The sequence below is a fragment of the Geotrypetes seraphini genome, chromosome 7 (genome assembly GCF_902459505.1).
Source record: "Geotrypetes seraphini chromosome 7, aGeoSer1.1, whole genome shotgun sequence".
In the NCBI taxonomy this organism is placed as follows: Eukaryota; Metazoa; Chordata; class Amphibia; order Gymnophiona; family Dermophiidae; genus Geotrypetes; species Geotrypetes seraphini.
The window spans coordinates 144,468,785-144,492,196 of record NC_047090.1 but is presented as its reverse complement, the minus strand read 5'-3'; the positions used below and the strand labels follow the sequence as shown (position 1 = coordinate 144,492,196).

The 23,412-nt window shown below is 39.9% G+C and overlaps 1 protein-coding gene across 1 annotated transcript in view; it reads right to left on the bottom strand.

The window, feature by feature from the left end:
• Nucleotides 1-23,412, bottom strand: part of DAAM1 (dishevelled associated activator of morphogenesis 1) — a 342,176-nt gene that overhangs the window by 138,431 nt on the left and 180,333 nt on the right. Inside the window, 1 exon segment of the mRNA XM_033952248.1 lies at nucleotides 5,327-5,398. Within this exon segment, the coding sequence (XP_033808139.1) occupies nucleotides 5,327-5,398 (72 nt within the window).

Below are 23,412 nucleotides of genomic sequence, written 5' to 3'. Positions count from 1 at the left end.
TACCAAGAATACCTGTTTTCCAATAATATGTTGGCAGTCATATCAAGGTTGGAATGTATCAGTGTATTATTAAACGTGAACAAGATATAATCAGCAGAGAAATATTTACGGTACCTACAGCATACTTGCCGTTAATTGCCAGATCAAAATCTTGTGATGTGCTTATGTTTCGATGCATAGTGCTAATTAATTCAATGCACTTAAGTTCTATGATTACAAAGCTTGTATGTATGTATTTATTTATTTAGGTATTTATATACCGTCTATCAGGTTATCTAAGCAGTTTACAATAAAGTACTCAAGCGTTTCCCTATCTGTCCCGGTGGGCTCACAATTTATCTAACATACCTGGGGCAATGGCGGATTGAGGGACTTGCCCAGGAGCAGCGTATAATTATTAAATTTATGCTTATATTGGCTGATTGAACCTCAATTGTCCCAACAAATGGTGCTTCTTCACTGGTTGAATTCACAGTCTTCACACATAGAAAAGATTAAGCTTTTCATCTGTTGGATTTATCAAGTCTCTACCTTCCCCTGCTGAAGTTCTCTAAAGGTATTAGGAAAAATTCTTTTTATTTGGAGAATGTTCATGGCACAGTTCCAACAGTTGCTCGACAGCTGAATAGACAGCACACTTCAGGGGAGAAGTCGTTGACAGACTTCTGTTCATTTAATCCTCAGGACGGATGTAAGTCAGCCCTAAGCCTCAGTTCTTTCATATCATGAATGCACTGCTTGAAATTATGGGAATTGCCTCATGGAACACAGAAAAGAAATGCCCATACCCCCTCCTCTCCTACCCAAAAGACTACAACTGGATACAAGGGGGATTATTTATTACACACACACTGATTTGAAGTGGTCTGAATTAATATTAGTATTTCAAAACCTCAAACTCTTAAGTCTTTTGAGAAAAGAAAATAACCACCCAATTAAAATGATGAATACACATAATTTACTGATCAACGCAGGACACAAATACTGTAATCTATCTATGCCAACTTTTTGAATTAATCAAAGGCACACTTAGAAGCCTTTGGGAAATCCTCATACCTATGGTAACAGAAAACTCATATCAACACAAGACTGGTGCTAGAAGGCTTCATAAATATACTTGTATTAAGATCTTATGGAAGACCATTTATATGAGCAAAACAAAAAAAAAAATAGATTTAGACCTCTATGGAGATCCCTATCTTGTAAATTTTAGATCCTTACTTAAATATGCATAAGAATATTCTGATTTATACATGCAACAAAATAAGAGAGTAGTCTAAGTTAAAAGTCAGCATGGTATCGGAAAACTGGAGAATTGGCCAATGTAATGCCAATTTTTTAAAAGCGTTCCAGAAGTGATCCAGGAAATTATAGATCAGTGAGTCTGACATCAGTGCCAGGCTTTAAAATGGTAGAGACTATTATAAAGAAAAAAAAATTACAGTGCATATACATAAGCGTGGATTAATGAGACAAAGCCAACATGGGAAAATTCAGAGTTAATTAGAAAGTCATGGGATAGGAGGTAATGTCCAGAGAACGTGGTAAAAACTAGTTAAAATATAGATTATGGATTAAGAACTGGTTAAAATATAGAAAACGGTGAGTAGGGTTAAATGGTCAATATTCTCAACAGAGAAGGGTAAATAATGGGGTTCATAATAAAAACCAAAACCCTAAATCAGCTAGAAATTGTATCACTTAAAATATAAGCTTGATCAGTGCATTAGAATCAACAGAATCAATACAGAAACAATTGTTCAAGGAGGAAAAGCCTCAGACCCTTGTGGGGTAAACCTCTTAACTTAAGAGGTTTTCTCCCAGGGATCTGAGGCTTTTCCCTCCTTGAACTGTTTCTGTGTTGCTTCAATTGATTCTAAAGCACTGATCCAGCTTATATTTTGAGTAAATACTGGGGTTTCCCAGGGGTCTGTGCTGGGGACGTTGCTTTTTAACATACTTACCAATGACCTAAGCCACCTCCAATCGCCCCCCCCCCCGCCTCCAATCGCCTCCTCTGATCGTCTCCCTCTGCTTCTGATGCCCCCCCCCTTCCCCGCCGCTTCCGATCGCCTCCCTCCAAGTCCCGGGGCTGGTTTTTTTCTATGCCAATGAGTGATCCTGAGGGAAGGGGACCTGGGGAAAAAACCACGGATAATCGAAACCGAGAACAGGGAGCGGGAAGTGTAGGTGGGAATAACTAGAGAGATAATTAAAGTTACTGATGACACAAAGTTAAATCACAAGAGGATTGAAAAAAGTTGCAAGAGGACCTTGCAAGACTGGTCATCAAAATGGCAGATGATGTTTAATGTAAGCAAGTGCAAAGTGATGCATGTGAGAAAGAGGATCCCGAACTATAGCTATGTGATATAGGGTTCCACATTAGGAGTCACCGAGCAGGAAAAGGATCTAGGTGTCATTGTTGAGGATATATTGAAATCCTCAGCTCACCGTGCAGCAGCGGCTATGAAAGCAAATAGATTGTTAGGAATTATAAGGAAAGGAATGGACAACAATGAAAATTTTATAATACCTCTGTATCTTTCCATGGTGCGCATGTACCTCGACTACCTTGTCCTGCGTACAATTCTGGTCGCTGCATCTCAAAAAAGATGTAGCGGAATTAGAAAAGGTACAGAGAAGGGCGATGAAAAAGATCAAAGGGATGGGACAACTTCTGTATGAGGAAAGGCTCTTCAGCCTGGAGAAGAGAGAGTTCAAGGGAGATATGATAGAGGTCTATAAAATACCTAGTGGAGTTGAACAGGTAGATGTGAATCGCTTGTTTACTCTTTCCAAAAATACTAGGACTAGGGGGCATGCAATGAAGCTACTAAGTAGTAGATTTAAAACAAACCAGAGAAAATATTTATTCCTTTACCCAGTTTGTAATTAAACTCTGGAATTTGTTGCCAGAGAATGTGGTAAATTTAGTTAGCAGGGTTTAAAAAAGGTTTGGATAATTGCCTAAAACAGAAGTCTATAAGCCATTATTAGGATGGACATGGGGAAATCCATTGCTTATTCCTAGGCTAAGCAGTTTAAAAACAGTTTTACTCTTTGGGATCTTGCAAGGTACTTGTGACCTAGGTTGGCCACTGTTGGAAACAGGATACTGGGCTTGGACCTTTGGTATGTCCCAGTATGGGAACTCTTATGTTCTTAAGCTGGATTTTGGCCTTATTAGATGCTGGAGGGTTTGTGATATCAAAGTCTGGTTGGTCAGTGAGAGCACAGATTTTTTTTTTTTTTTTTTTGGGGGGGGGGAGTTGCAGGATTGGGCCCAGTTTTCTTTTGCTCCTATTTTCCTATATCTTCCAGCTCTTTCAGAACCAGCTTATATTCACACTATTCTCTTAGGCCAGTTGACTTGTAGCTTGGCTCCCACCTGAACCCAATAACAAAGACCCCCCTATTCAATTGTCTAAGTATCACTACATGGATGTCCCTCCAATTTTTGAGGCTGTTAACGCTGCCTTCACAATACCCCAGAAGTCTCAGCTGTGAAACCAAAATGGAAACCTTCCAAATTGAAGTACACAGCATTTACAACACTGGCCAGAGCCAGTATGTACGCCACGTGGACCTTTTCTCTCCATCTCCTGGCACCATGACACAAATACACACACACAAGAATATAAACACATACACAAACACAAAACATACAACATAAACATATATACAACATATGCATAAACACAAAACACTCAAACATAACAAACCAGAAAGGATAAAAAAATTAGTGATATATTTCTTAATTTAAATTAAGTTTTTAAAAAACATTTTGTGAAAAACAAACAAGCATAGGGCTCCTTTTACAAAGCCATGGTAGCGATTACCAGCACGGCAAATGCAACAAAGCTCAAATAAATTGAATGGGCTTTGTTGCATTTACTGCAAGGGAATTGTTACCATGCCTTTGTAAAAGAAGCCCATAATCCAACTCAAAGGCATCATAAATAAAATAGAAAAAGAATCCTGATCTATAACTGAATAATGGAATTTCTATGGTATTTCTAGGCCAGTGTATTTTTACAGTACAATTTTAAGAAACGCAAAATTGTACTATAGGTTTTATTTTCCTCCCAATTTCTATATATTTACGTTAAATTGTCATTTCACAAAATGTGAATTAAAAAAAGAAATAGATGTGTGGTATAAAAATTCTCAAAGTCACAACCTTATTGAACTTTTGGAATACACTGCATGCATACACCTCTAATGAATTAAAGGTAGAGATAATTAAGCTGAATTTCTAATCTGTCTGCTCAAATTAAGAGAGGTTTAGTTTATCTAGAAGCTGATGTAGTAATATGTTTACAAATAGAGTTAGGAGAATTTTTGAGGACTAGCAGAACACCTCTCTGAAAATGTGAGTCTTCAAGTTGGAGTTGAAAGTGGGAAAAACACAAGTCTAGCATTTGATAGGGGGGCATGCCAATTCCATGGGTAAAGGTCAACAAGAAGCAAGGGCTGCAAGAGAAAATGAGCTGAGAAAACAGAGACAGGAAAGACACAATGAGAAAGGAGATACCTTTGATCTTTACTAGCACAACCAAAGACAAAAAAAATTTTTAATTTACTGGCAGAGTAAGGATTTGAATATAGATGGTAACACACACACGCAAAAAAAAAAATACACCTCCTAACTTAAATAATAAAAATATAAATAAAATGAAACTAAATAAAGCCCACAGATTTGCTTCACTAAAATGCCAGATAGCAACAAGAGATATAAAATTAACCTAAAAAAGTGAGAGAGGGGATATTCACTTCACTGACCAGTTATAATGTACTCATGTATATAAGAACATAAGAAATGCCTTCACCGGATCAGACCTTAGGTCCATCTAGACCGGCGACCCGCACACGCAGAGGCTAAGCTGGGTGTTCCCCGATGGAAGACCTTGTTAACCCGTTTCCCTCAATGTGATTTGCAAGAAGGTGTGCATCCAATTTACCTCTGAATATGAAGTCTATACCTCTGTATCATTTCTAATATTATGTAAGCCGCAATGATTCCTAGTTGACATTTGCAGGATACAAGAATCAGTATGGTATAGTATTATCTCATGTCACCAGAAATGGCAGTGGTGCAGGAAGATATGCTAGTCCTTGAGTCATGTGGCCCATAAATTCTTTATGGCTATAGAGAACCATCTCGCCAAACAGAAGACAAATTTTTACTGAAGTACTGCTTCTATCAGACAGGAACAGAACAAATATCACTGTGGTGATCATACCCTTAACAGTCTGCTGCTGAATTATGCAGCAGCTTCTTATTTCAGTTAGATATCTGTGGGAATCAAAACATTATACTCACAGCAGCCATTGAATTCAACTGATCAATGTAAAACTCCGGCCAGCTAGTGGCACCTTTGTTTTCTTCTTGATCCTGAAAAACAAGAAAGATGTGTATGATTAAAAAACCACAAACAGGTTGATTTTTCCATTTATCCAGCCTTCACCTGGCCATTCACCCATAAAAGTGGTGGCTTGATAATTCCCTAGGATCACCTGTTTTAGATCTTGAATTGTACCTCACAGATGTGGTGATTCACATGTAAAATTGCTGTCTAGCATGGGTTTGAATCTCCTCCCTGGATAATACAGAAAAAAACTCCCCAAGTCAGGTTTCAAGATTTCCATAATAAATATGCATGAAATTGATTTGCATGCACTGCTTCCATTGATATGCAAATAGATCGCATGGATATTCATTGTGGAAATCTTGAAAACCCGACTCGATTGTTGGTAAACTTACACATGCACGGGTTGCATGCATTTAGCTTAACATGTATATTGAACTTGCAATTTTAAAAGTATCCATTTCTACACATGATCCCAGTCAGGTAAACAGTCAGGTCTAAGTCAGCACAGGAAGAGAAAGTAACCAGCTGTGCTTAGCCCTGGAGGGGAAGAGAGAGAGAAGCAGAGCTGCTGCTGCCTGGCTGAAAAGAAAAAAAAGCTAAGTGTGGGTTCTGCATAAAAGCTGGATCCCATGCTTCCCCCCTTAAAAGCTGCCAGAGTTGAACTGGATCCTTGCAACTGCATCACCTTTTAAAGTTGAAAGTAGAGAATGACACGGTGACAAAATTCATCACTGTTCCCGTCCCCACGGATAACCGCGGGAAATAATCCCATGTCATTTTCTAGTGTCTATTTCAACCTCGGTCCTTCTACACCAGCATTCTTCAAAGCAAAGCTTGCGAGTCAGTGGTTGTGCCCAATTATACTCTGATTCTTCCCTCTCTCCTTAAAGAATGACATGAAGATGGCTTCCCACGGTTACCGCGGGGACGGGAACAGTGATGAATTTTGTCACTGTGTCATTCTCTAGTTGAAAGCATAGGGATCCAGGGGATCTGACTTCCTTTTCTTCTCCATGCTCAGTTTAGCCATAGCTATCCCTTTTCGCTAGGACCCAGGTAGGGTAGAGATAGAGACACAGGAAGGAATGCGGTACGAACCAAAATCCTAACCTTGAGACTAACCAAGAATGCAGCAAAGGTGAACTGATCACGGAGAAGAAAAGGAAGCTGGATCCTCTAGATCAGTGTTTCTAAAGCCGGTTTGAATCTCCTCCCTGGTTAATACAGAAAAAACTCCCATGTTGTAAATCAGGGGTGGGCAACCATGGTCCCCAAAGGGCCACAACCCAGTCAGGTTTCAAGATTTACAAAATAAATATGCATAAACTTGATTTGCTTATGCTGCTTCCATTGATTATGCAAATTTCTTTCATGCATATTCATTGTGGATATCCTGAAAACCTGACTGGCAAGGGGGTACTCCAGGACTGACTTGAGAAACACTGCTCTAGATCCCCTGAATTCTATGCGTTCAACTTTAAAAGCGGTCACAGCTGGAATCCAGAGGCTCAAGCTTTTACCTATTTCTGTGAGTGTGCAGTGGGGGATTGGGGGCAGAGTAAAGGGATGAATCATGTGCGGGGAAGGAATTGGGGGAAGAATAAAGAGGTGAATGAGCCATGGGGTGCTTGGAGGCAGAATAAAGGGGTGAATCATGTGCAGGGTGGAGGAATTGGGGGCAGAGTAAAGGGGCAAATGTGCCATGGCCATGATCATATGGGGGTCACTGTATTCTGCAACAATTGAAGCGGATTTCATAATTTCACCATTAAACACAAGTACAGCAATAATCTAACAGAGATAATAGAAGATTCATGAAAATATGAACAAATAGCCCTTAATGGCTTCAATTTTTAAAAAAACTTTCCTAAAAAGGCTATTTGTATAGTATCATCTTGATTATACAATGTAAAACAGGACTGATCCATTGTCGAATAAGTGAGGAGTCAGATTATGCAAAGGACAATGGTAACCCCTTTAAAAATGCATGGAAATCATTCTTTATGCATAAAGAACAGGCATAGAATACTGCATTTAAAATATTGTTCATTAATACAAAATCAGTAACAAAAATAATAAAAACAAAATTACAGATAAGCATTGTCTCAGATCAAAAGTAGTTCCGTTGCTGAAAAAGCAGGGACCCGGGTCCAAAATATTGTTGTACATACTGGGAAAGCATGGTCTCAGATCAAAAATACAGCTTCCTTGTTAACATGGGAAGCCAGAAAACAGGAAGGGAAGCCGTGCATTTCTTAATGACAAAGTAATGACATCACCGGGGGTGGGGGGGTCTATCAGATATGCTGAATGGTCAGATTAGCAAAGGTCAGATAATTGAGACTTTACGGTATTTCAAAAGGCAGAGATGAATCTAGCTTTATTTCCCATTGCTTTAGTAGACCTTTCTACTATTAATTTTTCATTATGATCAACACCTCAAATAGATATTTCTTTGAATAATGATACAAAACTAGTAAACAGCTTCAGGTACTTAGGGATTATAAACTGATTGTCATTTAACTTTTGAGGAGCAGGTATCATCTGTTGTTGCTAAAGGATTTGGGGCATTAAGACAGCTTAGAGCAGTGGTCTCAAACTCAAACCCTTTGCTGGGCCACATTTTGGATTTGTAGGTACTTGGAGGGCCTCAGAAAAAAATAGTTAATGTCTTATTAAAGAAATGACAATTTTGCATGAGGTAAAACTCTTAGAAATCTTTCCTTTTAGCTAAGTCTGAATAATAATATTGTAATTTATAGCTAGAGAGACATATGATTGAGAAACTGTTTTATTTTATTTTCGTGATTATGATAAACATACCGAGGGCCTCAAAATAGTACCTAGCGGGCCGCATGTGGCCCCTGGGCCATGAGTTTGAGACCAATGGCTTAGAGTCATTAGAGATTTTGTAGATGAGAAATCATTGCATATGTTAATTCAAGCCTTTGTATTGTCAAAGTTAGATTATGGTAATTTAGGGCTCCTTTTACAAAGGTGCGCTAGCGTTAGCGTTTTTTAGCTCACGCGCTACCCGAAAAACTACCGTCTGCTCAAGAGGAGGTACATGGCATTTTAGCACGCGCTATTCCGCGCGTTCAGGCCCTAACGCACCTTTGTAAAAAGAGCCCTCAGTATACACAGGTATTGAGTTAGGACAGCTAAAACATTTACAAACAATGCAAAACACTGTGATTAGATTATTAGGCCATGCACATATCCGTGATCATGTGACACCTTTGTATTCAAAATTCCATTGGCTACCAATGGAATTTAGGATCAAATTTAAGATCTTCATGTTGGCACATAGAGCATTATTTCAGCTACAGCTTTTATCTCTCTCGAATTTGGTGTTATTTTATGCTCCAAGACGTTTATTACGATCTCTGAATGACAACAAGGCAGTTGTTCCCCATATTTCGAAGGCACATCTTGCGTCAACTAGAGATTGTGCATTCTTCTATTTAGTTCCCCGGTTATGGAATAATCTGCCCATAGATTTGAGAAAAGAAGAATCTTATATAAATTTTTTAAGTCATCTAAAAGCGCATTTTTTTTAAATTGGCTTTCTCAAATTGAATAATTGAGTTTGGGACTGTAATCTGTAATTTGTACTAATATAATGATTCATTTTTGATATGGATAAATTTTTTAATTGTATGTATTAATTATAGTTTATTAAGATTTACTGTTTTTATTAAAATTGTTATTATGACGGAGATGTTGATTGCTTGCTATTTTTTTTTACTTTTGCTTTTTTCTATCCTATTTTTAAATGGAGTTCCTTTCTTATTGAATATGTATTATATTGTACACCGCTTGGATCCTTTTTTAGGCTGTTATGCGGTATAGAAAGTTTTTAATATACATAAACATTCTACATGATTAATGAACCCGAGCACCTTGGTCTTACATTTAGTTTTAACATAGAAGATAAATAGCAGACTTTACATTTATCAATACAAGTAAATATTTTAGATACAGAATGGTTCAGATCTGAAGAAACTGGAAATAAAATGAAAATATCATCACTTTATTGGCTTCCCATCCATTTCCAAATGCATTTCAAACTCCTCTTACTGTCCTACAAATGCATTAACTCAGCTGCCCCTCAATATCTCTCAACTTCTCTCCTCTCTCCCCCCCCCCCCACAGCTCCACTCAACGGGCAAGTCCCTCCTGTGTGTGCTCCTCTCTTCCTCTGCCAACTCCAGACTCCTTCTTTTCTCTCTTGCTGCACCTTATGCCTACTACTATTAATTATTTCTATAGTGCTACCAGACGCACATAGCGCTGCACAGACACACAAAGAGTAAAAACAATCCCTGCTCGAAAGAGCGTACAATCTAAACAGGCAAGACAGACAAACAGGATGTCATGGATACAGTTAAGGGGAATGGTTAATCAGCGGGCTGGGTTGGAGGGTGGAGGAGTAGAGTTAAGGATTGAAAACTATATCAAAAAGGTGGGTTTTCAGACTGCTTATAAACAAGGGAAGAAGGGGCTTGGCGGACAAACTCGGGTAATTTATTCCAGGCATAGGGGGCAGCTAGATGAAAGGAACAAAGTCTGGAATTGGCAGTGGAGGTGAAGGGTAACGCCTGCAAAAATCTACCTGAATCCCTATGGACGGTTCCATCTATGGCAGTGTTCACGCCCAAGTTAAAAGATCACCTCTTTGAGACTGCTTTCAACCCCTAACTCTTCTCACCTTGCGTTCTGCATCCCCAACACTCTTTGTCATGTCTGTCTGTCCAAGTTAGATTGTAACTCTTCCGAGCAGGGCCTGTCTATTTAATGTCAAAATGTGTAGCGCTGCGCATGCCCTTCAGGCTATATGAGGTCTGACAAATAAGTTCGAGAACTCATCTTAGAAAAAGTGATACATATCTCATTACTGAATAACACTGTGGTCACCTTCAAAGTACTCCCCTTGGGAAGATATGCATAGACGCCAGCACCTAGTCCACCCTTCAAACAATTTGGGAACTTTTTTTCTGGAATGCCCATCAGAGCTGTTGTCATATTAACCTTGATGTCCTGAATGTCATCAAAATGTCTTCCTTTCAATATTTCCTTTATTTTCAGGTAAAGAAAAAAAGTCATTGGGGGCCAGATCAGGTGAGTAAGGAGAGTGTTCCAATACAGTTATTTGTTTTCTGGCTAAAAACTCCCTCACAGAGAGTGCTGTATGAGCTGGTGCATTGTCGTGATGCAAGAGTCATGAGTTGTTGGCCAAAGTTTAACTGTTTGTCCATTTGTCCATTTTTTTGACTCTTGATTTGGACTGGTGGGATTTTTTTTGATCGTGGAGAATTGGCTGACTGCCATTGTGCACTTTGACACTTTGTTTCGGGGTCGTATTGGTACACCCATGTTTCATCACCAGTGAAAACATGGCCCATAGCATCACCTTGCCCCTCCAAAAGATCTTGGCAAACTAACTATTCTTTGCTTTTGTTCATCGGTGAGCTCCTTCGGGACCAGTTTTGTACACACTTTCTCATGCCAAGATTTTCAGTTAAGATTTTCCTGTTTCTCTATCGATGTTTACTTGGTCTGCTATGCTTCTCACATTCATCCAATGATTTTGACGCACAATTCAATGGATTTCTTTTTTTTTTTTTTTTATTCATTTTAAAGCCATAAGTAAGTGCAAAATAAAATACAATCATATAATTCTATAAAAGCACTTAAATACAATTATAATCTATGACAAAAAGAATATCATCCCCCCAAAAAATTATATCCAAGAACTACACTCAAATTGAGAATTGAAAAATACATTCCAACCCTCCCTCCCACCACCCGCCCTGGACGTGTACGACCAAAGGGCATAATCAGCAATCACTCTTTGCAAAATTTTGTCAATGGCTCCCAAATCTTCAACGGATTTCTGCAATGTTTTCGTCAGTTCTGCCTTGTTACTGGCTGCCCTCACCTTTTTTTCATCAGTGACGCTTTCTCTCCCCTCAGAAAAACGTTTAATCCATTTGTACACTGCCATTTTCTTCATTGCATTTTCCCCGTAAACTTGGACTAACATATCCCTGATTTCGCTTCCACTCTTGCCAAGTTTAACAAGAAATTTAATGTTCGTTTATTGCTCCAATTCAAGCTCCAACATTGTGACGGCACACGAAAACATGGAACAATAATGAACGCCGCTCAGCAAGACACTGACGCGCGTCAACATGAATACAGTTGTGAGACACTGATATACTAAGGTTATGAAACCTTACCGAGTTGCTTGTACAGTGCTGCCAATGTTAGCGCACAGAAGCAAGTTTGCAAACTTAATTGTCAGACCTCATAGAAGTGTTAAATAGTTGTACACTTCTCCTTCCGCATTTTGATTATTCATGGTTTTTAGTTTGCTGGCTCCTCCCTCAAATTACATCATCCATGGCCAATTTCTGTGCGTATAAGTGCAAACTCGGACATTGTTGCATGGGTTCCGGAGGCTTTCTCTTATGTTATTCGCGGTTTTATCATATTCTTGAGGGTTTTTAACAGAAAACCACAAATAACATATGAGAAAGTTATTCACGGTTTTTCTGTATTTGCAGGTCAGTTCATCCCCAATCACCACGAATACGGAGGGAGAAGTGTAGCAGTAGCGTAAGAAAGAATAACCTCATCCGTTGCTAAACAGAGAGAATTAAGAGAACTCAAACACATTAAAAAGGATAAGGGATAGAGGTGACTCCTACAGTATTCCACAAGGGGATTGCCAAGCACTCACTATCATCCCATTCATTTTAACCATATATCTCCTATGGGTCAAAAATGTCTGGAATCATTTGAAAACCAATCCAGTGACACTTATTTTTTGAGTTTAGCAAGTCAAAAAAAAAAAAAAATAAAAAAAAGCATGATCTACCATGTCAAATTCAATTGATAGATCGACCTGCATTATAACTTGGGAACTGATACTAAATAATGTTCTGAACACTTGCCAGAAATAATGTAATATTGGACAATTAAAAAATTATTCTATGAGTCTAGGTTTTACAGTTTGGCCCAAAGGTAATTTTCACATTTTTCTTCTTATCACCTCCCTTCCCTTTAGGCCAGTGGTCTCAAATTTGCGGCCCGCCAGGTATTATTTTGAGGCCCTCGGTATGTTTATCATAATCACAAAAGTAAAATCATATGCCTCTTTAGCTATAAATGACAATATTATTATTAAGACTTAGCCAAAAAGAAAGATTTATAAACTATAAAGAGTTTTACCTCATGCAAAATTGTCATTCCTTTAGTAAGACATTAACTATTTTTTCTGAGGCCCTCCAAGTACCTACAAATCCCAAATGTGGCCCTGCAAAGGGTTTCAGTTTGAGACCACAGCTTTAGGCAATGATCCTCCTGCTTACTTGCTGCCAGCTGGGGGTTAGATTCTCTGTCAGCTCTAATCTTCCATCTGGGTCTGTTGTAGACACGCTGAGACCCTGGGCAGAAATGGAAGAGGGCCTAAAACTTGTCCACAGATTCTGGCTGGTTTGGGGCCTCCTTTGACAGGTGGACTCAGAACAATTGACCTGATTGCCCCATCTAACTCCAGCCCTATTGTCCACCACATGATATTATTCTATGCTCTCATATTTTCAAAAATGTGTTTACAACAGTTGTGCTTATGAATAATAGATATAAACAAAATCTCTTCATGTGCAGTACAGGCCTCATGGCTGGGAACACCACTGTCATTTATAATAAAACCAGGCTTCCAATCACATAAGATACATGGCCTTGTTTGAAGATGTTGTGCAGGAGAATCCTATAGATTACAGCAGCGAGTTTAGAACCAGGGCAAATCACAGAAACCCTGCATTGCCTAAGTTACAAATTTAGGCCTTATTTTACTAAATGGCACTAGAAGTTTTTAGCTTGGGCCGGTGAGGTAAATGCTCTGACGCACAAAGAATTCCTATGAGTGTTGGAGCATTTACCTCACTAGCCCACACTAAAAACCTCTAGCGCCATTTAGTAAAACCCAGTGTTAAGATTGTGAGCCCTCCAGGAACAGGGAAATACATAACATATCGGAATGCAACTCATATTAATCTACAACTGAAAAGAGAATGACACGAGCAAGACCCAATTCAATAAATACAGAAAAGTAGATGCCATTTTGAAAATGGAATTCATACTGTCTGGCTTGGTATTTTTTTCTTGGAAAAGTATTCTGAATACAGCTTTTTCTTGGGGGATCCAAAATTTAAGCGAGTCCAATTTTATTATTGATTTTAGCACACTACTTTCTGTAAGCATGTTCTACCAGAAACTTTTTTCCTGCAGGAAAAATGTAAGTGGAGGAGTGGCCTAGTGCTTAGAGCAGTTGGCTCAGCACCCCAAGATTGTGAATTTGATTTTTACTGCAGCTCTGGACAAGTCAATTAACCCTCCACTGCCCCAGGTACAAAATAAGTACCTGTCTAAAATATGTAGACACCCTTTGATTGTAACCACACAGAAAAACATAGAACATGACGGCAGAAAAGGGCCACGGCCCATCTAGTCTGCCCATACTAATGGCCCACCCCCTAACTACCTCCACGAAGAGATCCCACATGCCAATCCCATCTTTTCTTAAAATCCATCCCCTTTACCCTTTAAAAAGATGTTTTAGTTTGCGGCTTGTGCATGTCAAAAATAGGCTACCAAGAAAAAGATGACTGTGTTCAGTGCATTCACATAGATCTCATGCATATTCATTGGGGAAATCCTGAAAACCCGACTAGATTTGTGGCCCTCGAGGAGGGACTTTGAGACCCCTGATCTAAAGGCATATGTTAAACAGAACATCCAAATTAGAATCGAGACATCCAGGTTGGGACATGTCAAATTCTATCATTATTTTAGAACAGAATCTGCGAATGTAGAGCCTGTTCTAAAATATATAAAATGGACATGTGAACACGGGTTAAATGAGCGGCAGCCTCCATAAGAATCAACATCCAAACTATCAACAGTGCAATATGGAAACAAACATGTATGTGGCAGCAAATACTGGTATGCTGGTATTTCAGAACATACGGGTATGTCAGCTATTTTAGAAACATATATTATCTTCCCCCCCCCCCCAATCCTGCCACAATGCCAGATATCCTTTGCCAGTATCACTAGAGCAGGGGTGTCAAAGTCCCTCCTCGAGGGCCGCAATCCAGTCAGGATTTCCCCAATGAATATGCATGAGATCTATTTGCATGCACTGTTTTCATTGTATGCTAATAGATCTCATGCATGTTCATTGGGGAACTCCTGAAAACCCAACTGGATTGCGGCCCTCGAGGAGGTACTTTGACACCCCTGCATTAGAGCAGGGTTAGGCAATTCCGGTCCTCGAGAGCCGGAGCCAGGTCAGGTTTTCAGGATATCCACAATAAATATGCATGAGATAGATTTGCATCTCAAGGAGGCAGAGCATGCAAATCCATCTCATACATATTCATTGTGGATATCTTGAAAACCTGACCTGGCTCCGGCTCTTGAGGACCGGAATTGCCTACCCCTGTACTAGAGAATTAAGGGGTCAAAAACCCTCTAGTGGAGTGCTGAACTAAATGAGAAACTTTCCCTAGATGTTCTTGGAAGCATGATTTGGCACTTTCTCTGAACATATCTTTTAGTTGGAAGTGACCCCTATCACATTTGTTTACATCCTACTGGTTTATGCAAACAATCAGAACCTTGGACTCCTGATGCCTTGGACTCCTGTTGCCAAAACACGATCGGTGTCAAGTCACTGGAACTGTTATGTTGGACTTACAATAAAGGATCTTCATTCACAGAGAGTGCCTGGAACTGTTTTTGTTAGACTGAGAATAAAGGATACCCACTAGGAAGGAGATCTCCTTGACCCCTTCCTTGGTCAACCCTTCTGTGTTCTTGCCAAAATATGTCCAGACCATGCCCCCATGCCAAATGCACACATTCGCATTCTGGACATTTATAAACTGGCTTTCTAAAATCAGGATTTAGATGCTATGCACATCCAAAACACAAATAGGGCTTCTAAAATAATGCCTATACGACTTCATTCATATGTTGAGCATTCTTGGAGACCTGTTTTGGGGTTTTGTTTGTTTAAGATTAATTGGTTTCAGCAACACCACATTCCAACTTATTTTTATATGTGATTTGATATAAATAGCCTTTTATAGATTGTTTTTTCTTTCGCATTACATTTCTTCTTATAGATCAGGGATCTCAAAGTCTCTCCTTGAGGGCCACAATCCAGTCGAGTTTTCAGGATTTTCCCAATGAATACGCATGAGATCTATGTGCATGCACTGCTTTCAATGCATATTCATTGGGGAAATCCTGAAAACCCGAATGGATTGCGGCCCTCAAGGAAGGACTTTGAGATCCCTGTTATAGATGAATTGAGGACACCATGATTGGGCTTAGATTCAATGCACCAATCAGTGTTTTTCTTCTTGGAATTCACTGCCATTTGCACTGCAAGACAAACTCTCTTACACAAAGATTAAGGAAGTTTGGCTTGCAGTGGCTTCAAAGATCATTTATTTTGCTTGTTCCTTTTCACTAGATTAGTGGATCAGATCAGATTGCTCAACTAGTTGTTTTCCTTCTCTGGTTCTCTGCCGAGAAGCTCTATGCTGTGCTGTATACTTGTTTTCTCTTCATTATGGTCCTTTCCCCATTCCAATCTTAGTCTGTAAACCATTTTCTTGTGGTAACACTAAAGGTAGTATAGTAAGTCCTTAATAAACAATGACCAATTTTATTATGCAGCAGAATAAATAATTTGAAGGCAATTGACTGCAGTCAATCTCTTCATTAGAAATCCTTTTGTAGAAAAGACAATGTTTTAAAGATCTGGGTATGTCAAATGTAGGAGTCCCATATTTGAATGAATCTGTGACAATCTAAATTTTTCTCTCTAGAAAAATTTTTGCTCACATCAACTCAGTCCTTTGTTCATGAAAAATAGTTTTTGCTCACATGAACTCAGTCCTTAGAGCACAGGTGTCAAAGTCGGTCCTCGAGGGCCAGAATCCAGTCGGGTTTTCAGGATTTCCCCAATGAATCTGCATGAGATCTATTTGCATGCACTGCTTTCAATGCATATTCATTGGGGAAATCCAGAAAACCCGACTGGATTCCGGCCCTCGAGGAGGGACTTTGACACCCCTGCCTTAGAGGAAACACCGACTACTACACTCATCCACTTTCAAAGCTTTGAAAGTTCCTACTAAATAGTTATTTTCAGTTGGGTTTAGCCAATCAGGGACTTCCTTAGACTCCTTTCTAAGGAAGTCCCCGATTGGCTGAGGTGCCCCAGGCCCTAAGGTCGCAGTTCGTCATCATTGGAGGCCTTGGACAGGAGGGACTGACCACTTCTCCTGCTCCCGCTCCCAACTTTTTAAAGGTACGGGGAGGAGGGTGGGTCGGGACTGGTCAGGCCCAGCTGATGGTGGTGGAGGGGGGGTCTGCAATGGCAGGAGGGAGTTGGCATCCTTCCTGCCTTTGTCTTCGACGGGACCGCATTATTGTGTGGGGGGGGGCATTTGAGGGGGCTCGGGGGGGGGGGGATTAAAATTGTTTTAAAAAGCCAGCTGAAGCCCTGACAGCAGTGACAGGAGGCTGCTTCTCCTGTCACTACTGTCAGGGCTCTGCTCCGACTCAATTGCTTTTGAGTCAGAGTTGCATGCAAATGATTTGTACCTCCGTGCAAATCATTTGCATGCAAACTTGATAGTGAATCAATCGCTGTTTTTAAATTGGCCAGGAATCGGCCAACAGCGATTGACTCCCTATCCTTTAGTGGATCTGGGCCTAGGTCCTGGAATTCTTTCCTTCGATCTTTATGAAAAAAGATATAAAAGATCCACCTGAACCAGAAATGGTTTTCAAGGGTGACGAGGGGGAACAGAAAGAAATCTCAGTGAACCTGGAAGATATACTGAGCTAAACTGACAAATTAAAGAGTGATAAATCACCTGGACTGGATGGTATATATCCCCGAGTATTGAAAGAACTCAAACATGAAATTGCTGATCTGCTGTTGGTGATCTGAAACCTGTCACTAAAATCATCTGTAGTACCTGAACATTGGAGAATAGCCAATGCTACGCTGCTCTTTTAAAAGGGCTTCAGGGAGAACTGGGAAATTACAGACAGTTAAGCCTGACTTCAGAGCTGGGCAAAATAGTGGAAACTATTATAAAAAAAAAAAAATAAAAGTATGGCACACCTAGACAAGAATGATTTAATGGGATAGAGTGAGCATGGATTTAGCCAAGGGAGAAATTACCTCATCAATTTGCTTCAGGTGAGCCAGTTGATATAGTGTATCTAGATTTTCAGAAAACTCCTCATGAGAGACTCCTGAGAAAATTAGAGAGTCATAGGATAGAAAGCAATGTTCTATTATGGTTTAGGAACTGATTATTGGATAGAAAATAGAGGGTAACATTAAACAGCCATTTTTCTTAATGGAGAAGGGCAAATAGTGAAGTGCTGAAGGGTAGAAAATGACACGGGGGACAAATTTTTCCCAATCCTCGCAGGAACTCAATTTCACCGTCCTATCCCCATGAGTTTTGCCACTGTCCCTGTCCTGTAAGTTCTGCCTTAACTGCACAAGCCTTGAACACTTATGATTTTAAAGTGTTTGAGGCTTATAGAAATGGGGCAGGGCAGGAAAAGAACTCGTGGGGACAGGATGGGAAAATGAGTTTCCCCGGGGACAGGGAAAAATGTGTCCCCGTGTCATTCTCTACTGCAGGGATCTGTTCTGGGACCAGTGATATTTAATATTTATAAATAATCTGGAAATCAGAACAAGTAAGATGATTAAATTTGCAGATGGCAAAAAATATTGAAAGTTGTCAAAACAAATGGGGATTGTGAAAATTTGCAGGAAGACCTGGCATCATAATGACAGCTGAAATTTAATGTAAACAAATGTAAAATGATGCACATCAGGAAGAATAATCCAAATCATAGTTATCTTATACTAAATATTACACAGAAATTTTCTGCCCAAACAGGATGCTAGGAATTATTAGGAAAGTGATGGTAAACAAGACCTAAGATTATTATAATGCCTCTGTATCTCTCCATGGTATGATCTCCCTGAGTACTGTGCACAGTTGTGGTCACCTTGGAAAAGGTTCAAAGAAGAGCGACCAAAATGATAAAGGGGATGGAACTCCTCTCACATGAGGAAAGACTAAATTGGGGCTTTTCAGCTTGGAAAAGATATGGCTTGGGGGGGGTGGGGAGAGATGATTTGGGTCCACAAAATCCAGAACGGTGTAGAATGGGTAAGAGTGAATCCATTATTTCACCCTTTCAAAAAGGACAAAAACCAGGGGACACCATGAAATTACAGGAAAATACTTTTAAAACAAGAGGAAATATTTTTTCACTAAAAAAATACTTAAAAGCTCTGGAACTCATTGCCAGAGGATGTGGTAACAGAGTTAGTATAGCTGGGTTTAAGAAAGGTTTGGAAAAGTCCCTGGAAGGAAAGTCCATAGTCTGCTATTGAGACAGACATAGGGGAAGCCATTGCTTGCCCTGGATCGGGCGCATGGAATGTTGCTACTATTTGGGTTTCTGTAAGATACTTGTGACCTGGATTGGCCACTGTTGGAAACAGGAAACTGGGCTAGATGGACCATTGGTCTGACCCGGTATGGTTATTCTTATGTTCTTATGTGAGCCAAGTATAGGACAATCAAGCCATTGTGACATCACTGATGAGGTTGGCTCTTAGGCATTGGTGGAATGAGGCTTTATGACATCATAATTTCAGCTCTGGAATGCTGCTACTCTTTGGGTTTCTGCCAAGTACTTGTGACCTGGATTGGCCACTGTTGGAAACAGGAAACTGGGCTCTGACCATTGCTCTGACCCAGTATGGCTATTCTTATGTTCTTAGTAAAAAAAAAAAAAAAAAAAAACACAAAATGGAATACTATGCTCGCTTTGAGCAAAACTACTCAGTTTTGCAATTGAGATCTGAACACTCTGAGCATATTTCCTGGTAAATCTAGGTACAGAGATTTGCAGTAATCAATATGAGCGTAACAAAAACTGCAACATCAGTTGCAGTAAAGTCATCAGGTGAAAGAAACCCCTTCAATCTGTGTCAGCAGGCGTAATTTAAAGAAAGCAGATTTTTATAACTTCTCTTCATCTTAGAGAAAGCGGTTTCCCCTGCTCTGCCACAGCCAAGACAGATCGCACTTCTACCTCAAGGGGATACTTTAGTTAGTCATGGTTTTGGTAGTTGCTTTATATATCCACAAGTTCACAGATTAAAATAATTTCATATTCCGTCCACAGGGAAGGCTTTGTGGTTGCACTATTTGACCAAGCAGAACTCGAATGTTTGTCTAAACTGCTGTGCCTCCAAAGTGGGCTGCTTTACGTGGGTAACACCAAGAAACCATTCATTTCCAAATGCACCGTATAAAGTTATTACGTTGCGACTGAAACCACACTGTCTTCTGTTTACATTTTGTTTTATCTCTGCCAAGTCATTCACTACCTTCGTGCTCACAGTCCATTTACAAGTTGGCTTCATTAGCTGACGGAAGACTAACTCATGCAAGAGCATTATCAGGCTGGGCTTCTTTTCCCTGAAGAAGCGGAGGCTTAGAGGGGATATGATAGAAACTTACAAGATCATGAAAGGTAGAGAGAAGGTAGAGAGGGACAGATTCTTCAGACTGGCAGGGGCAACAAAAACTAGAGGGCATTCGGAAAAACTGAAGGGAGACAGATTCAGAACAAATGCCAGGAAGTTCTTCTTCACTCAGAGGGTGGTGGACACCTGGAATGCACTTCCGGAGGAGGTAGTAAAGCAAAAGAGTACGATTTTGGGTTTCAAAATGGAACTGGACAAATTCCTGAAGGAAAAGGGGATTGAAGGGTATAATTAGAGGGGTACTATACAGTACAAATGCTTTAGAGTAATAGATCACGTACAGGTCATTGACCTAGGGGGCCGCCGCAGGAGCGGTCTGCTGGGCATGATGGACCTGTGGTCTGACTCAGCAGAGGCGATTCTTATGTTCTTATGCCCCATTTTTGTGGAATGCCTAGCTTGTTAAATTGCATAGCCTGCAGGATGCTTGTGATGTCCATAGGGCACTGAAGACCTACTTATTTAGGCAGGCATGTTTCCGCTGACACTATGCTTTTCCTTAATGTGCTTACTAGTTTTATTCCGTTATATGATTTGGGGTGTCTTATTTGTTTGATTGTAACCCATGGCAATTGGATGGGAAAATAAATAGAACAAACTGTATTTATAAAATTGAAGACACTAGCTTTGAGCACTGCCAGTTTGATGGCTCAGCAGCAGTCCTGCAAAGGACTTAGATTTGACTCTTGGCTCAAGCTTTCATTCTCCAAGTCCACAGGAGCTGCGGATGCTGTAAAAGTAGAGTTAATGGGAAGGGAGTCAAGCAATGGCGACATATAGTGGCCAAAATGTAGGGTCCATGATTCCAGGGTTCCAAATAGAATTACGATACCATGAGTGAAGTGAGGCAACCAATTTTGGATGGGCACGAGAAACCTATTCCTCCCACCTGTCATCTTCCCCTCCCTGTGCCAACTGGGAATCTCTCCTAACTCCACCATACCTTTCAAAGTCTTCATTTCTCTGCCAGCAGAGATTCATAACTGCTACACATGTCAGTCCAGAGCCTTCTCTTTGATCTGGTCCTGTCAATATGGGTACGGGAAGCGGCAACAAAGGGAAGGCTCAGGCTGACAACATGAGCAGTGGGTATGAGTCACTACTTGCTGATGCCAAAAAAAATAAAAATAAAATAATGAAGGCTTTAAAAGTTACAGGGGGGAGGGGTGGCTTGGGGAGCTGGAACTGAAAAATGTCAGAACACCTACAGGAGAGGTGAAAAGGGGGGGGGGGGAGATGTCAAGAGTTTTCAGCTTATGGGTCTTGGGGTGCCCTGCCAGCCAGATCAGATGCACGCCACTGCAGGGTAAGGGGCCTGGGCCTACACGGACCTAGCCACTGCTTGATACATAAACCTTGCTCAAGGATTGCCACTACAATCTACAATGCCTGGATTTGCAGGAGGGATATAATATAATGTAAGAGTCCCTGGGTAGTTGCAAATGTAGAGCCTGGCTCCATTTAAGATGGAAATTCTAGTGGTTAGGGCTACAGCCTCAGCACCCTAAGGTTACAGGTTCAAGCCCAGCACTGCTCCTTATGACCTTGGGCAAGTTACTTAACACTCTGTTGCCCCAGGTACCTTAGTCAGATTGCAAGCCCACTGGGTCAGATAGGGAGAAATATTCGAGTACCTGAATGTAAACCACTTAGGCTATAAGCAGTATATAAATGCTAAAATAAATAAAAACTGCCAAGTCAAGGAAAAATATTGCATACAATTTAATCATCATAAATATTTTAAATGGACCAAGCTCATGCGAACTGAGGAGGAGGGGCTAGGGAGAGATTCCTGTCCAGATCAGAAGAATGGATCTTTAAACAGAATAATGAGACTGGCCTAAGGTATGGAATAGTAAGCTTTTTTGTAATACTCTAAATATGCTATTTGATTGTCCTAAATCATGAGTATTCTGTTCATGCATGTATGCATTTATATTCCACGAATACCAAGTTATGTTGCATTACTTTAAAAGATCAAATCAACCTCTACCCCGCAAAAACCAATCAAAACACTTGTTTTGTATAATCAGTTGTAAGGAGAAATGTGGGAAGATGACGGTACAAGATCTACCTTGAGATTCTGTCCTATCCTGTATAAAACTGCAGATTTCACTCCTATGTAGAATTTATTGAATCAAATAATTCTCCCCCACCCATTTTTTTTTTTTTTTTTTTTTAAATGTTACAAAGGTGCGGTAGCGGCTGCTGCACGACAAACACTCTGATGCCCATTGAATCCCTGTAGGCATTGGAGCGATTACCGTGGCCCACTGCAATAATTGTTTTTGTAAAAGGGGGTCTTCAATCGTAACACAATAAATAATGGCAGACAAAGTCCTGCACGGTCCGTCCAGTCTGCCCAACAAGGTGGCTTGAGCCGCATCTGCTGTTCTGTGCAGATTACAGTCATTGATGCTTAAACATTGGATGGCAATTTGCCATCATGCCAACCACCTATAGGCAGTTAGATATGATGCAGTCTTGGGACAATATGCGTATGTTATAACTGCTGTTAGCAATACCTGGGGTTAACTTGTTTATTTTATGGACTGGGGGTGGGGTGTTTAAAATGGCCTAAATGTTTCTGTATGTGGACTTCTTATAGTATCTTTAGAAGCTACGTTTATGGTTTTTTAAGACTTGATATACCGTCCCATACTTTGTCAGATCAGGGCAGTTTACGATATTTAACAATAAATAGAAAAGAACTCCATAAACGAAAGAAAATAAATTTTAAAAAAATCAATCACAAAAGAGCCATTCTCCAATATATCCTGCCTTTATATGCGCTTATTTCTTCTAGAACACAATAATCCAACATTAACGAAAGATAATCCTTTTGCTGTTTCTACCTTCTCTTTATATTTAAAGTCATAAATGGAAAACCTCTTTTTAAAGAGTACATCTTAAGATCAACTTTAAATTTCTGATACGACGACTCGCCTCTAATCTCGTGAGGAAGCCAAAACAAAGGTTCTGTCCCTAGTCATTGGCCAATTTGCCTTAGTCAGGGAGGGTATCTCAAGCCTGAAGTTTTGCAAACATCTATGCTATCTGGCTGGTGTATATAACATAACCCATCTCTATCTGAAAGGCAACGGTGGGGACTGTACTATGCTATTCTATTATGCTGTCTTATATTCTGTGTCTAACCCAAAGCTGTAGAGCAGATTACAATAAGATGACCTCCTCATTTTAAAACAGATTAATAGTTATATCAGAGCAGTATTAATTTGAAAATAAGGAAGTTTTTAAAGCATTCTTAAACTGAATGAAAAGAAGGAATTTGCCGAATACAAACTGGTATATTTTTCTATATTCTTTGCACTCTGAAAAGTTAAAGATTTT